This window comes from Chrysoperla carnea, chromosome X, assembly GCF_905475395.1.
Source record: "Chrysoperla carnea chromosome X, inChrCarn1.1, whole genome shotgun sequence".
Classification (NCBI taxonomy): Eukaryota; Metazoa; Arthropoda; class Insecta; order Neuroptera; family Chrysopidae; genus Chrysoperla; species Chrysoperla carnea.
The window spans coordinates 4,551,211-4,569,980 of NC_058342.1; the positions used below are offsets into that span (position 1 = coordinate 4,551,211).

An 18,770-nucleotide genomic window follows, 5' to 3' on the forward strand; every position below is an offset into this window, starting at 1 on the left:
TGAATTTCTTTTACAGTGCTGTCTACTACACTAGATATTAAACTTTTTCTGATACTTTAAGGCTAACGCCTGCCACCTTTGATAGGGTAATCGAGGGGACTTTGTATTTTCTTGCGATAAATTATATATAAAAAACCAGTTAAATTTCGTCTGTATTCATACCAAGAACAGAACTGAAGCACCATGCCAGACTTTTAAGCGTGGTTTGCGTCCTTGTGTGTCATAACGTTTCAAGAGATTTCCCCGGAGCCGATTTTGCTACATAGTTTGTCTACAAAATTATCACCCCGACTTTTGCCATCTTCCATCGTTCCTTCACTGGAATATGGCGTTAGTCGCTACCACAGTGATACTCAATTTTGAGCATATGCTTCTACGTGTAAGCACTGTGGTCTGATTTTTTTGCATGTGCCCTGATGTTTTTGACGACCTCTTCAATAACTAGGAATCCTACCTACTAGGTGTATTCTTTTTAAATTTATCTAACGAACTTACAATGCAGACCTGTGTCAGTAGGCTTGGCCTTACAATACGCATATTGAGAGTCGGTAATATTCCTTCTACTCGTACTGCTCCGAATAAACATATTTAACTTATGAGAGGGTTCAGTAACATTATTCGAAAGTTCGTAAGGGTACTTTGTGAGGCACGTGCTGGGACGATGCCCTCTGTTCCTGATGATTTACATGATTCAAACTCAGAAATATATTCCCGCAATTTGGAGCAAATAAATGATTTTTGACTAGACGCCCCGCTCGTAATCTTAGATATATGCCGATGTTACTTAAATTTTTTAGAAGACGTTTTTGTAAGGTTTTCTAATTTATCTTAGAAGCATTCCTATCATTGGTTTTCCTGGCCTGATTGAATAAGAGCCGGTATTTTTTTACCATCCAATTCGGAAGACTTTCATGGAGGCTTTAATTTTTCCTTGGTGATTTTTGTTTGGCACGAAGCTGCAATTGTTTCATTGCATGATATAACGAGGATTTTCACCAACCAGCTCTTTCTTTTAAGTAGAGGATACCGGAAATCTTTCTGGCAATGTTTTTTGGATAGTTTCGATGTGCGTCACCCAGTCTGTTAGTGTTACATTTACCTTTGGTGCAAGTCTCTTGAGAACTCTATGTACCGTTGGCCTAAAAATGAGTGTGCGATTGTCATTTTCCAGGTCCAAATCATACTTGAGGACTGATCGTTTGTTTTAGTGATATCTATAACTTTCCACCTAACTAATATAATATTGGTTTGATGGTCACCAATTTTGCATATATACAGTTTGTTTCTTAACATTTATTCGAATAGTAACACACCTGACTTGTTGGTATTTACGTCGCATGTTGTGTGGTGGCACCAGACCCGAGAATGTCTTTGAGTATCTGTCCTCAACTGTACTGCGACGCTCACAGAATCTAGATCGGTTGAAATTTGCATATTATATGGCAACCTTTACCTTGGATACGGATGGAAAAAATTATAACATTTAATGTTTTGTTTACACACTCACACACTCGATTTCCAACAACACATAGATGCTGGTTAAGATTGAGCCGTTCTATTTTGAAGAAGTGGGATGGGAAGCGCAACAGAGGCGTATGTAGAATGGTGATAGTTAATGTGGACAACGTTAATCCATTTTTTGGTCAGTTACACCCATTATGCTTAAATAGACATCTTCCTCCCTCGAAGACAGTGATTTACTACCGTTATCTTGGGGAAAAGGCCAAAAGCCCTTTAAATATCACACCTTCAAGCGATGAGAGACCACATGCGTCCTGAACTTTCTCCCACTCAGCGCTTCCTTAACATCCTTGTCACAGGTTCTAAGTATACATTTCTTGAAGCCGTAAAAGATCTCCATTCGGTTTTCCTCAAGTGGAGCACCAAATTCCTGATTTAAGACTATCGGGGCCTGTTACGAGGTGGGTTATGATGGAATGAGCTCAAGTATTTCCTTAGGATCTGTAGGGTCGGCTATTAAGGCCCAAGACTTTCTTCTGGTCGGAATTGAGCTCCTCGGCGCAGAGTACAGTCTGCTAGCCGGCCATTTTTACTCAAACTTTCTTATGGCCGCTTTGTAAAAATCTGCAGATCATTGGTCGCCATAGGCCAAGAGTTTAATATCACATTCGAACTAGCCAACATCTGTACAAGGAATAGTGGCCTCTTTGCTTTACCTAAGGATCTCTTTTCTTTCGTTTTGTATCTGTTTGTAAACCCTCAACAAATCAATTTAAACCTTCATCCCATTAGCTGGAGAGTATGTTCCCTCGGGGCTGCTACGGTCTATTTCAGCCCAGATGAGATGATCGTTAACCATCCCTTTGGTGGAGCGAATTTATTAATTTAAATATTATTTTTTGCCGACGCCCCACACTTCGATTTTCCAGTTTTACCTCCTACAAATTTTTGAATTGTAAATTTTCCACATTACATAATGAATAGAAGGTGACTCAACAATTCCAGAACAAAGGCACTATAGTTCCTGTATCTTTAAAACTAGTTATTGCTTGTGTTTTCAAGGTTCTATTTATCATAAAGATTTCTATTTATTGATACGAATTTTTTTTCGGCATAGTAAAACAACATATATACAACATAATTTGTATTCTCACTAAATTTTGACAAAAAACCGCAAAATGATTCAAATAGAGATTTATTTGAATACAAGCATCTAAACCATTGTTGATATCCTAACGAAAAATTATTCCCCCAAAAATTCTTACTTCATAAGTTATTAAATGGCCATTAAAATACTTGCATGCATGCAGATACTGGTTGTAATTATCGAAAAAAATTGATTTTATTTTACTTTGTGCATTTTATTACATTCGATTTTTTAGTGACACCCTAGCATGTATGTATAAACGTGGGCCCTAAAAATTATTACATATTTGTCGTTTTCTTTTGTTTTGTTAAAACACTATTAGAAAATTAATATAAAAATAGAGTTCATTAAAAAAACATAAAAATTTATTAAAAGTTGATTCGTGACTGAATTAATTTCCATTTCACTTCAAAATATTTCTTTTTTATACTTCTCTTTCTCGTAGTATGTTCTTTTCATTTCACATTTGTCAAGAACAGGCGTACATTTATCATTAAAAATATGGAATGATTATGTACATTTTTATTGAAATGTCTCTGGGATCGGCGCTGGCAATAAATATTTTCAAGTATTAGCCGGAGAATTAATATTAGCTGTAGGTGGTGTAATATTTCTATTCAGTTGGTATTTCTTCTTGGATTCACATAGTAGATTTTTAAAGTATTTCTTAATGTATTAAATTTCAAAGGCAATATAATTTAAAATTTTTATATTTATTAGATTCTTTATTATTAGGAATTCTTTCCTTTTTTTAATTTTATTTAATTTTTAAGCTTGTTTAATGCTGATGCTTATTAAACTTTTTTACAATCCAGGTATGATTTAATTAATTTTTAAGCTTGTTTAATCCTGAAGCTTATTAAACTTTTTAACAATCCAGGTATGATTTAAGCTTTCGAATTTACCCATATTGATAACATAGTGCACATATTTGTTACACCACAAGTTAAAATTATGTTGTTTTTCAATTTCAACACAGAAAAGAAATTAATTTAGGTAGGAAATATGATAAACAAAACATTGTTCAATCAACCACCGCCATCATTGACAGTGCAATAGCGAATCTACCGAGAACTAGTTTAAATGACTAAAGTATTTGTAACGAGAAATTAATTTCTTCTTCGCTGGCAATCATATAAATCAGCCAAGTGGCAGAGAAGTGCCAGGCCGTTTAACACGTCTCAGTTTTAGGTTACTTAGAGATAGGATATGGGTTTGAGTCTCAACAGCGACATTCTTTCATTTGATAGGGCCTTCATTTGATTAACTAGTTGTTGTATGGATAAAAATTAAGTAAACGGTTATGATTGTGAGACTTACAGCAGTTTCCCTTCACAATGTTCCGATCTAGACAGGTTGCAGATGCAATTCCACTCACTTTCTTCATAGATCTTCAATCATTATCCACTCGTTATAGGAAGGTATGTCTGAGATATTGTATTTTTATTATTATAAATATAAATGAATATTTCAAAATATTTGTCGTCGTCGTTGGATACGGACATATTTCCATACTTGTATGTATAAATAAGTATGACTATTTGACTATGATTTATTTTCATTAAAATTTTGTTTTCAGAGAGACTCTGATTGTGAATACAATATCAAAGATCCACTCAAGATGAAAAAAATTTCAGTGAGATGAATATTTCAGATGATTGTCAGGTGAAAATAAACAAGCTTTCGAGTGGTAATTTAAATACAAATTTGTTGTAAAATATCTTTAAAATTATAGTAAACTTGCGAGAAAAAAAATTAATAGAATAGACATGTGCGAAAACACATTAATAATATATGTGAATATTAAAGATTTAAAAATTATTACACGATTATTGTCGCATATAAGAATATAACTCGAAATCGTAAGCCTAGAGATGCAGTGAACGTGTCGCAAAAGCGCGGAGCATAATCGTACTGTTATAATTAAACAGTGGTATTCAAATCCCACCATAAAATAGGTTCGAGGTGCCCCCTCTATAAACGCTAGGTGCGCTGGACTCATTTAAAAAACTTTTAAACAACATTTTCAAGCTTAGGATGTGCAACATATATCAAACTGGTGAATGTTCAAAACTCTGAAAATAAATAAAATATGAATAACCTTTAAATGCTGCATCTATAATTTATGATCATTATATCCCAGTGAACACATTACATTAATATGAAGTCATACATAGGTCATAAAGAGATCATAGGTTATAGGTCATATTTTACGTAAACATGACATAATAGTGACTTAATTGATGATGTCCATATAATGTCATATTGAATTACTTCACCATTAGATCATGCTGACATTAAATTTGATTTTGATATGATGTCATTTTTATGACTTTAATGTTACGTAAAGCTGATGTATTATTTTAATCACATTGTGACGTCATATCAAAGTCATAAGTTTACGTATTATTTACGTAATAAGTGAATCATATTCCTACCTCAGAAACAGGTCACATTATTACGCAAAACTGATGTCATATTTTGATCACATTGTGACGTCATTTCTAAGTCATAAGTTTACGTATTATTTACGTAATGTGGGAATCACATTCTTAGCTAAGAGACATGCTCATACTTTTGTGTACATGCCTATCTCAGCTAGAATATCACTGCTTCTTTCTACTAGCTAGAACTTTGTGTATTATTCGCGGAGTTAGTTTTATGTAACTTAGAGTATATAATCAAGGTCCGTACCAGCAGTAGGTTATGTTTTGATTTTTTGTCTGTACAGCTTAAATTCAAACCCACAATGAGTAAATACAACATTCTCATTCAATATATAATTTTTTTTTATTGTCTAAAAGCGTGAAATCGAGCAACGTAAAAATTAGGTAAGCGTTAAGTAAAGAAAAGTCATATTATTTAATGAAGGTATTTGATATCACTGTGACATCATTATCATGTCATTTTATTTACAAACTCGTGAAATATATAATAACGTAAGAATTATGTAAAACTTACATGGGATAAATCATATTTAAGTCAGATATTTGACATAAACGTGACGTCACTGTCATGTCATTGTGAGATCATTATAATGTCAATTAGGTCACGTAGATTTCAATTTTACGTCATTTATGTTAGGTAAAAATCTTACGTCAGGAAGTGGGAAATAATGAGTCAAACCTGACTCATCTGTGACTCATATCAATCTGAGGTCATATTTACATCATTGTCCTCACTGGGATACTTATGCCGTTTCAACAAAATAATTTAATTAACATACATACATTAAATGTTTCTTGGCTCTTATTTTAGAATAAATATCTAAATTAGACTATTAAAAATATTTAAATAGAAATGAATTTGAGTATGCATCACTAGATGTCAGTCTAAACATAATATATTTCTTTGAAATCTCAAATAATCTTTTAAAAATATTTAATTATAAATTAATTGAAGTAAACATCTAGAGATGTCATCTTCAACACAATATTTTCATTAGAAATATATACAATAAAAAAAAATACAAATATTATATTTAAATGTTAAAATGGTATAGCATTTTGCAAACTAAATTAAAAATCTAAACCTATCATTCATTATGTAAAAAAATCATCATGACCAAACTAGATATTTCATAATAAAATAACGAGTGAAAACAAACAATTGACTGAATTACTAGTTAAAATACCATGTATAGTGTTGATTACTGTATCACATTCATAGATAAAATAATAGTATATCTTTTGTCATATTACACATGCACACGTGTCACATATATAACTGATATTCCCATATAATACATACTATAAAATTTGCATGGGTAAACAGTGATGTTTACGAAAAAAAATTTCAAACAAAAGTTGTTTACTTTTATATAAGAAACATTTTTTACATTTAAACTCTATCTCTAACGGTTTACAAGTTGGGTCCTACGGACCCAAGGCCCAATTGATCTATGCTGTTCATTTACTAACTCGACCTCACTTGTTACGTCCGAAGCACGCTATAAAAATTTCAGCTTGATATCTCTTTTTGTTTTTAAATAATCGTGATGACAGACGGACAGACAGACGACAGACGACAGAAAATATCTTGAAAGTATCAATAAATGATAGAGATGGGCGATTTTACGAAAAATTGAGCATTACTTCATGACGCAAAGAACACTACTTAAAACACTTTTTGCCTGCAGAATGCATTCGATTTGTGACCATCAGACTCGAATAATATAACGCGTAGCGTTTTTGAAAAGCGCGCTCGGCGGGCTTTCTCTGCATTATTTTCATTGTTGGGCGTTATTTAGGTATCTGATATAACGTTAAGCGTTAGAGATAAGCGCAGCGCGCCTTTTGTCTTGTAGGTTACATAAGGTTAGTGGGCATCACATTTGTATAATAAAACGCGAAGCGTTATTGAATATTTATATTTATTATATTATATTTTTCTACATTGTTTTCATTTTTGAATCTATCAAGAAGGGATAGAGTTGGTTTTATATTTATCATTATTCTATCCATTATTCTAAGATAATAAATAACGCGGAGCATTTTTTTAGGGCGCTATTTAAAATAAAAATTAAAAATAAAATAAAATAAAATGAACAACAAACCCCCTCCCCCCCCACACACAAAATTCACCCTCAAACATACTCCGCCACAATTCTTTTCCAAAAACAAAATTTTTTACAACTTCGCAAAAGTTACCACCCAGTCTCCACGAAAACGCCCGTCAAACATCATCCTCCATATCTACTCCGCCACAATGTTCATCAAAACAAATTTTTTTACCACCCTGAAAAATACCCCCTTCCACAAAATACCCCTTTAAATTCCCCACCAAACATACTCCGGTACAATTTTCTATAACAAAAATGTTTTTACAACTTCCGAGAAATTCACTTCCTTCCCCACGAAATTCCCCCTCTCTTCTTTGTTGGAAATCTTTGTCATAAAATTTTACTTACTTTTAATATTATGAGTTAGTTCGAAGTTTACAGCTTTTAACGATAGTACTAAAAGACGCACACTTCTTAACTTCATGTAAAATTTAGAGATAGCATTTCTTAAGATTTCCAACCTTCATGCAAAGCGGCAATCGGTGATCGAAATTTTTGAACAATAAATTTCAAAACTAAAAAATACGAATTTTCAAATATATTCTATTGATCGAAGTCGATCATTTTTTGAGATACAGCTGTTTGAAATTTAGGTAAAATTTTGGGTGAAAAATTTGTTCCCTGAATAAATTAGCAGAGTGTATATTGACGAACACAAATACTCACCTTAAGTATCAAAAATTTTGTTTGAAACTAAAATATGCGCCTAATTCAAGGAAATGTATCGAAATTTCAAAGTGACAACCTCGTTTTATTCTAGAAAATATTACTTGATACAAATAGTATACTATATACACTTAAATATGTTTAAAAAAATAATTTAGAAAAACTGCTCGAAAATTCTTACACCCCACCCATCTCACTCTTGAATTTTATTTAAATTTTTAGTCTTCGCTATATTATTTTGGATAGCTTAGATAGAAGGTTAAAGGTTACAAACTTATATATTGAACCTAATACAGTCATTTAGATTATTACACTGCCAACTGCCAAAACGAGCAAACTAAATTCATTTTATGCAAAATATCATGTTTGATGAGTAAAATCCAATAAAAATGGCTACACCACTACAAGAAAGCACCCTTACATAAAAATTTTAGCCTTTTCTTTCCAAAAAAGTCATGATTGCAAGGATTTAAAGAAATTTAAATTATAAAAAGGTTCTTATCAATTTTTTCGATTTTTCTTAAGAATTGAGAAAAACGTGATTGAAGATTTGCATAGATTTTTGTATGTCAATTTTTTTTTAAATATTGTGTTCCGTTTACAAAAACTTTCCATATAAACTTAACTTAGGAAACAAGTGAAATAAACGTGTTCAAATTCCATGCTTGCAAAAAAGGACCAGGACTAGACCAAAAACTAAGAGATTCATTTTGCAAAAATTAGTGGTCATTGGCTTATAAATCTTTCGATTATATTTCTAACAAGTTTTTCATTCTTGGTATCCATATTCTTTGAAGCGACTTTTTAAACAAAAATATTTTTTCCGAAAATTGATCCCCTAAAAAAGGAACAGATAGCAATATTTTTAGGACATCACTGAATATGTGTTTTTGGTAGCATAATTGAGGACATTATATACGAAGCCATAAACGATGTGTACACGATATTATTTATAAATAAGAATAATTTTTAAAAACAAAAAGATTCATGTTGAATAAATTGGTGGCCATTGGCCTCTGAATCAATCAATAATATTTCAATAAACTTTCTTGTGGTATCTACATACTTTGAAACGAATTTTGAAATTAAATATTCTCTCCGAAAATTGACCCCTTGGACCACCTTAATAAAAAAAGGACCAGATAGAAATATCTTTAGGACACCACTGTATATGTTTAAATAGTCGTTTTATTGAGGTGAATATATACGACAGAAGCTATAAACGATGTTTCCACTATATTACTTAAAAAAAAAAAAAAAAAAAAAATGTTGGATAAATTGGTGGATCAGAAAAATAGATAGCAACACTGCCTATCGAGTACTGTACTACTTTCTGAGACACTACTTAGGCAGTCATATAATCCAGGCGAGATCCAGTCCTTCGCCTGGATCTCTCCTAGAGTGTAGTGATAGTCTTTCGACTTCGAGCCAGTTGCATCCCTAGAACGAGTGCAATATCTTCTGGAATCTTTTGTTCAAGAGCAAAAAACTAAAGCCCTTGACCTCTTACAAGAAAAATGACACTTGTCCAAATGGTTGTTCATGTGTCCAAATGATTGGGCTTATTTTTGATGGCCATGGGGCAAATCGTTCCACTCTCGAGGCGGATATTTCTCCGATTCCGGTCGGTAAGTCTCATCTTTAACATCTTATCTCTGCCCTGCAGACGGCTCTTGTTTTTAAGGAAAAACTATTTAAGCAACAAAAACGATGTCAAAATATCAACTTAAGCACCTTGCTTCCAAGCGAAGTAACCAAATATTAAGGAAATTTAGCTAAATTACCTGAAATATTGACATTGAGTGTGTTTGTTTGTGTTTGCGTGGCCACGTGTATGACTCGTCCTTTAGAATACTGCAACCCTTTAAAGAATACGTTTTGTCTCAAAGGACCAACATATTTATTTGAATTAAACAAATCTAGTCGAAAAGGTTAAGTTGAATTTAACAAATATTATTCATATGTTCAAGAATATATAATATATAATATTGACATTTTTATTAAAGCAAGATAAAAAAAATTGTACATAAATACCAAAAAATTAACTATCTAAATACAATAATAATAAAATTTTGCTAACTTTCTTTTTGTTTCTCTGTTATAGGTCGTAAAGTACGCAATTTAGAGTCGAACAGGATATCAACAGCATTAGAAGAATACAATCGTGGTAAGATCCTCCTTTACGCATTATAAACAGAAAAGCACTGCAACACTCCCCAAAAAAATAACTTTCATTGAAACCGAATTGTGTAAGTTACTTACACACCGAAATTGGGCCAAACTGCCATGGTTAAACAACCATAAAAGGTCAGCCTGAAAATGAAATAAATTATTTATTCCAAAAACACGAAAAGAAAAAAAGTGCCTTTAGTCTTTGTTTGCTATATATTATAAAGACTTATCGCTATTCATTTAGCGACTTGCCGATCATGCTTTTAAATTTTTTGTGGAAATATAGGATTAATAACAATACATGCCGTAAAAATTTATTGTAAAATTATAATTTTTCATATTAAAAACATTAAGTTTGCTTTACCATTTAAAAAATAATGTCATATCTGTGTTTTTAAAATATTGTCTGTAAAATAATGTCCTTTTTACTTTCGTAAGAAATAGTAATTATATTTAGAAGGATGGCAATAAGTATTCCACGTTTTTCAATACTCATTGCAAATTGTGATTAGCGTCCTTGAAAACCTCCGAGAAAAGACTTTCGCATACTTTCTGTAATATTGGATCCGCTGTGCGAATTCCCCAATTTACACCAATGAAAATAAGTTGCCTTGAAAATCTTGAAGCAAGGATAAGTTTTCTTCTTCTTTAGTAATTTATTTTCGTTAAAGATAATCATTTTCCTTTATAAATCAGCCCTATCAGCCATATATTCGATTGTATTTGTGATTTTGAATTTCTCAATTTCAACCGTATATCACATTAGATATGTGACTTTGAATTTCTCTATTTCCTCATAAAATGATTAGCGATCAAAATAAAGTTCATATCAATACCTTATGTTTATAAATCTAATTGAATATTAAAGAACATCACGTTATAGTATAAATGACAAAATCACATTATCAAACATGTCGATCCAGGTTAAAACTAAATATGATAATTTGAAAAACACTTTAATCAATTATTTTTTATAATTTTTAAGATTAAATTTCATTTAATTGCGTCCACCTTGGGGTAATATATGGGACTCAAGTTTATAAAGATGTTATCATTGAATACTTATGCAAGCCTAAACAAGTCTTGGTGTTCTAATTTGATGTAATGCTCAGCAATATTCACTCGGACTAGAACCATAATTGTCCCAGTTTTTATTCTTCTATGAGTACCTATTTTTTGAAGACACTTTTAATCCCAGATTAAATATTCAATTAATTTTACTTCTTCCAGTGGTTATTTATTTATTTTTATTTAAACCGGCTTCACAGTCAAGTTACAATGAGAAGAAAATTTACATTTAAAGAATTTAGAAAAGTTTATAATAAAATTAAAAACAATTAAATTAGTAACAAATCAGATAGTATTTAAAATTTAATATAAAAACGCTAAGAAAATTTAAGAAACAATATCATACAAGAAACTGGGAACAAAGGGAAGTTGAAATTTAAGGTAGCATTTCGAACAAATTGAACTGGGATAGGTTATTTTGAATGAAATTTTCCCAATGAGTCAGCGAAGCAAGGAAAAATTTCATATTCACTGCATAATTGCTAGCTAGTGACAAGCAACTGTCTAAAGGAGCGTTCAGGAGATAGTTGTGTTTTACCACCGGAATGGAATGTGAAGGTTGATCGGGAGAATCGAGGAGGAACACGGAAGAAGATTAAACTTTATAAGTAGGAATAATGTGTTTGCATAGAAATTATTTTCGTGTAGGGCAACTATTGTCGTCTCACATATAACATTTTAAAGGTGATTAATTGCATTTCATAGTAATGATAGAAAATTTGGACCCTAATAAAGAAAGGTATTCTGCGCAATAAACGATTTTAGACTTGGCCAACAGTTATAGAATGGTCTCCATATAACGGATACCAAACCGCCTAATAATACTTTAGAAAAGAACGAACAGAAGAGAAACAGAATAGTTTTATGGCATAAATATTTCTGAAGTCCTTAGTAATCCTGAAAATTAATTCTAATATTTTTCAAGCCTTGTTAGATACGTAGATATAGTGTGGTTTGAATCAATGCTTAAAGTCTAGTACTAAAGCTACATAAAAATAATTTTTTCAAATTTTTTACAATGGTTGTTTAAAAAATTGTTATAAACAAATACATTTTTTATGAGTAAAAAATTTGAAAAAATTATTTTTATGTAGCTTTTAACTATAAAAAACTAAAAAATTAAAAATAAATAATAATATTTCTTCATATTAATAATTAGTAGCTAAAAAAGTTGTTAATTAACAAACGCATCTTTGAGCAACTAATAAATTTTTTTAAGAAACCGTTTTTTTATTTTAAATAATAATTGTTGTTAATGAACATATAGCAAAAAAAAAAAAAAAATTTTGATTTACTCATAAACAATGTATTTGTTTAGAACAATTTTTTAAACAACAATTGTAAAAAATTTGAAAAGATTATTTTTATGTAGCTTTTAACTATAAAAAATTAAAATTTTTTTTATTTGTTAATTTTCAAATGTTAATAACAAATTGAAAAATCAAAATTTTAAAATTTTAAAAACGATAATTTATTTGTAAGCCTTATTAGAATAACTTCACGGAGGGAAAAAAATTCTGGGGCTTTAATTTAATAATTATCGGAGATTTTATGTTAACATTCTGTATAGAAAAAATTGTTAGTTAACATTTACATAACTAATGGAAAAATTGGGAAAAAAATTTTTAAACCACGGATTATTGTTTATTCATGTATCTCAAAACCACATTATTTTTTTATTTATTAATATTCATATTTTATATGTTTAAATAATTTTTTTTGTTAGTAGGTTTCAGAGACAGAACGCGCGCGAGAGCCAGACTTGCCGTATTTTGCGCTATTTTCAAGGCTCTGTAAAATTATAAATATTAGAGATACAATTTTGGCAGTCGGAACTTTATTTTAGGAAATTTTTTCGTCTTTTTGGGTCTTTTTTCAGATTTAGAAAATTTTCAATATTTTTTGAGTTATTCAAAAAAAAAACTGAGCCCCCTATTTTATTTTTCACTTAATTGCTTATAACTTTTGCAATTTTTTTCAGCGCCATTTCGGATTTTTCAGTAAACTTTCTAGATAAAATTACGAATCGAATGACACCTGTTTCGTCATTTTCGGAGAATATACAAAAAAGTTAGAAAAAATCGTACATGTAAACTAGACTATTAGTATTAAATATGACAACCAAATATTTGGAGGCGTTCTGTTTAATGCTTTGGTTGGTGTAAGGTAAAATAATTAGATAAGATGTGCTATGGTTTGTAATAGTGTGGCATTTGTTAATGTTAATTAATGATACCCCTCATAGCTTTCGACATTTGTAAGAAAACTTTTTTCTTTCATGTACCCTCGCCGCACCGTTCATTGTTTGTTCCGCTATGCAAATTGATCCTTCTTTTATCTAAGAGCTCTTACATTGAATGCTTCTGCTTGCTATTTGCATTAAATACACCTCAAGAGTCGTACTAAAATTACAAGTGGTGTCGTACGACACTCGGAAGAACATACCGAGCATCATTCGATATATATAATATATATATTATGTATTATCTAACTAAATGAAAATAAATCAAACACTTTAAATTAGGGATACGTACTACAAGAATTTGGACATCTCAGTGGCTAGCTTAATAGACTTTGGATACAGGGTAGTCTAGTTAGTGTACAGGCGGAGTCACCATTTTATAATTAAGAAAGTTAAAAGCCTTTAAAATTAACAGTTTTACTTTAATAGAAACACTTTTTTCAATCCAGCTCTCATTCTTTGCCATTTAGTCAATTTCTAGAATAGTTTCTGCATACTATTAGGAAGGACAGTTGCAGTACCATTTTATAATTTTGAAAGTTTAAAGCCTTTAAGAAATAACCCTTTTCCTCTAAAAGAAACACTTTTTTTTAATCCAGCTCTCATTCTTTGCCATTCGGTCAATTTCTAGAATAATTTTTGAATACTATTAGGAAGGACAGTTGCAGTACTGTTGGACATTATAAATATGACATAATTTATTAAAATATTATTATTATATGTACGTAGTTTATAGTTTACGTTTTCTTTTTTGCGTCACTGTTTGGTTATTTTTATTATTTCACTAGAAAATCAAATTAAGATAATTGGATCAAACGACCATCTAATACTCTGGTCACACATATCGTTAATGAGTTAAAATTAAGGGGTCAGGTTTAATTTTCAAAATATGTTATTTATTATTTATAACACGTCTAATAAATGAAAGGTGATTATATTTCTTACATCTGTATTAGTTTTTTTACAGAGTTCATTTATTTTTTTTAATCCGTTGATGCTCCAGTATTAATGTTGAATTTTTTATAATTATTAGAATAGTTAAATTACCATACAATATGCATCTACACGTATAACAATTACAATATATTAATACTAATATAGGTTTTTGTTGTGTGGAATCCAAATCTGATTTTAAAATTGCTTCAGATTTAGAGTTTTTTATTATTATATTTCTCAGAACTTGATGAATTTAGACGAAAAGTAATAATAGAATTGGTCGATATCTACTTTTAAAGCCAACTATTTTCTCATATAATCATATAACAGTCATCATCTGTTTACAATAAACACAAGATATTTGGTTTTCTATTTAATTGAATAACGAGGACCCAAAATTTTATAAAGCTCAAACATTTATTGATGCACAACAATTTTACATTTTTATCAGTGACTGACTGACTGACATATGGATCACAAACCTAATCTACTTCCAGATGATCTTGAAAGTTAAAGTTTGGCGCCCAGAGAAGGTATTTATGTTTATACGAAAGAAAAAATAAGAATAAAACGCGGAATTCTTTGTGTTTGTTACAGAGTCAATTGTGGTAGACGTATAGCGTATGCATATGCCTATATTTTCTAAACAAAAAGTAATGATTTCCTATCAAAAATATGCAAGTAAAAAAGCGGTCAAGTTCAATATTTGGAATATGTGTGGTTTTATACTTCGCCGACAAAACGATTGAGATCTTAATGGGTTCCAAGTTCTGTATATAATCGTGAAATTTATTTCTAGAAACATACAACAGTCTAAATAAATTTTTAAGAACACTCTCTGTTTTTTGATTCTACAATTTTTGCTATTGAAAATGTAATTTTTTAAATTCTGCAAAATTGAATTACTTACACAAGTAATGAGTAACGACGTCTAGTAATCAATTTTAAGATGTTTACTTGATTTGTTATTTTACAAAATAACTGAAAGTTGTTTAAATATTAAACAAAGGTAATGTTATCAAAAAACTGTTATTATAACTGTCAGATAAATGTACAATTGGTGATTCATAATTTTTGTCTGTAATAAATAAATAATTAATAATACAACGATTACTTATAATATTCTGCAATAGGTTACGGGACCCAGAAAGTAATCAAAAGAAAGTAATTTATTATTTAAGTCTGAAGTAAATACATTCCAATTGTACGATGGATGCTAAACTGAATTTGGACAAGCTGATTGAATACAGTGATGGCAATGAAAAAACTAATTACGTGTCATGGAGATTCAAATTGAATTTGTTACTTAAAATGAAAGATTTGTCAGAATATGTTGCTGGTACTATTGTGAAACCAGAGGAAGCAAGTAAAAATTATGCAAATTGGGTCAGAAGTCTTCAGCAATGTTACAACAACAGTTTTTCAGTTACAAATATGATGGGTTAAAGTCGGTTTCTGAAAATTGTTTGTCGATTGATGGACTAGCACAATATTTACGATCAAATGGTGAAGAAGTTAAAGACGGTTGGATTATATCAAGAATATTCCATTCTCTTCCATCCAAATTTGATCATTTTCATGCAGCATGGGAATCTGTCGCTGAAGCAGATAAGTCATTAAAAAATCTACGTGATCGGTTACAGCAAGAAGAAATTAGACTGAAAAAATTCAAGAAAGAAAATAAAAGATAGCAGAAAGCTGATAATATTGGTCAATTCAAGTCAGGAAAAGTTAAATGTTTCAAGTGTGGAGGACTTGGTCACATGAAACGTGCTTGTAGAAATAAACCTTGTGGTGAGTATATAGAATATTGTAAGAAAATGTATGGCTGTAATAATTGTCATCAAAAGGGACATTTTGTAAATGAATGTCCGGATAAAAGAGAAAATAACATAAAATAACATGACTATTGACTATAAAAAATGATAAAGTTAAATCTTTTGTGTCGGTTGCTTTATCATCAATATATTCTGAAGAATCATCAAGTAGTCGTGATGTTTGGATACAAGATAGTGGTGCAACTCATCATTTAACTGGAAACTTAAAATGGTTATCAAATGTGCGTTCGTTGGATATTCCTATTTTAGTGGAAATCGGAGATTCAACAAAATTGAAGGGTATAGCATTTGGTGATGTCGGATTAATTGCATATGATAATGAAAAACGGTATCCTATTGTGTTGCGTGATGTACTTTATGTTCCGGATCTCAAGTTTAATGTATTTTCTGTGACAACTGTTCTTGATAAAGGATATACACAGCAAGCTACAGCGTAAAATTCAATGATATTGGAAGGTAATAAAGTTGTTTTAATGGCTGAAAGGATTGGAGGATTATTCACAATGATTTTTCGTCAAAAAGATGAGTATAGTCTGACATTTGATGGTTTAAAATTGTGGCACGAGAGGTTAGCACATATGCGTCACGTTAAAAAAATTTTTTTGAAGATAAAATATATTGATGACTGGAAAAATGTTTGTGAAGGATGTGTACGGTAAGCAACATAAAATATCTCATCCGAAGAATGATAAAATTACTAAAAATGTTCTTGATAAAGTTAATGTTGATCTTGGTGAAATGAATGTTTTGTCTCTTGGAGGAGCAAGATATTTTTTGATATTCAAGATGATTTTAGTAAATTCAGAACAATTTATTTTCTGAAGAAGAAATCGGAAGCAATTGAAAAATTAGAAATATTTTGAAACTTGGTTGAAAATCAATTTGGAAAACAAATTAAGATTTTAATGTCAGACAATGAAACAGAAATTAAAAATTTCAAGATTAAAGTTATTTTTGAAAAGCTAGGAATATTTAATGAAAGGTCAGCAGCTTATACATCTCAACAAAATGGAAGAATTGAAGGGGAAATGAGAACAATTGTGGAAGCAGCAAGATCAGAAATTTATGCCAAGAATCTTGATCCAGCATTATGGGCTGAAGCTTTAAATCATTCAGTATTTACAATTAATCAAACTGGAACAAGTAATGTTATTGGTGTATGTTAATACCAGATTATCAACGCCAAAAGCTAGATAGGAAGAGTAAGAAAGGTATTTTTGTTGGTTACGACTTGGAAGAACGTGGTTACAGAATTAATTTTCAAAATAAAAGGGAAGTCAAAGTATCATGTAATAATATTTTTGATGAAAAAGTTTCTTTTGAAGAAAATTTTACGGAAATTAAGTATAAAATGATAAATGAGATTGAAGCAAATGGTGAAGATCAGGAGGAGTTTTATAGAATTTGTGAAAGTAATGATTTAGAATCAGAAGTTAAACCTACAAGATATAATTTACGAAATAGAAAAAAACAATAATTTACCAATTAAATACAATGATTATGCGATGATTGGAGAAATTGGTGATATTTCTGTGCAAGATGCTCTGAATGATTCAAGATGGAGAAAGGCAATGCAAGAGGAGATTGACGCTTTGAAATCTATGGATGTATCGGAATTGATAGATTTACCAGAAGGAAAGAAACCACTGACATGTAAATGGGTACTGCGAGAAAAATTGATGGCCGATTAAGAGCAAGAATTGTTGCAAGATGTTTTGAACAAACAAAAGGAATTGATTATAATGTAACATTTGCGCCAGTAGCTAGACATGCAAGTATAAAAATTTTATTAAGTCATGCAGCAAATAAAAAACTAACAATTCTTATTTTTGATATAAATACGGGTTTTTTTAATGAAATATTATCAGAAGAAATATTTATGATACAGCCTGAAGGTTTTGATGATAATTCAGGAAAAGTTTGTCGTTTGAAAAGAAGTCTTTACGCATTAAAACAATCATCAAAAGAATGGAACATTTACTAAACATTTAAAAGAACTTGGTTTTGAAGATACTGATGATGATCCATGTACATTCTACGACGAAAATGGAAACATAATTGGAATATTTGTTGATGATGGAATAATGATTGGAGAAGATGAAAATGAAATGAAACAAGTAATAGTAAAATTAAATGAAAAATTTAAAATGAAAATTATGAAAGCTCAGGATGAAAAATTATTTTATCTTGGAATGGAAATTCATTTAGAAGAAAATGGAATCTTAGTAACACAAGAAAAATATACTAAAAAGATATTATTAAAGTTTGGATTTGAAAAATCCTTGCCTGTTAATACTCAAATTGAACCTGGAATGCTAAATGATAGTAAAAATGATAAAATAATGAAAGGAATGCCATATCGAGAAGCAATTCTAAGCTTAGTATATTTATTTACAATATCAAGACCAGGTATCAGATTTGCTGTAAATTATTTGAGTCGCCAAGTTAATAATCCAAAATTGAGACACTGGAAAATGATTGAAAGAATATTTAAATATCTAAAAGGAACAGATAATTATTGTATATTCTTTGACAGACATTTAGAATTGAAAGTATATACTGACTCTAATCATGGAGGAACTGAAGATGATAAAATTTCAACAAGTGGAGTACTAATTGTATGTGGTTGACCCATTGTTTCACTTACACAAAAACAAGCAGTTACATCTTTATCATCCG

At 30.4% G+C, this 18,770-nt stretch overlaps 1 protein-coding gene across 1 annotated transcript in view; it reads left to right on the forward strand.

Moving 5' to 3' along the window:
• LOC123302819 (lachesin-like) overlaps positions 1 to 18,770 on the forward strand; it is a 1,791,741-nt gene that overhangs the window by 263,801 nt on the left and 1,509,170 nt on the right. Inside the window, exon 2 of the mRNA XM_044885910.1 lies at positions 9,940 to 10,002. Coding sequence (XP_044741845.1) covers positions 9,940 to 10,002 — 63 coding nt within the window. The remainder of the gene's footprint in view (positions 1 to 9,939; positions 10,003 to 18,770) is intronic.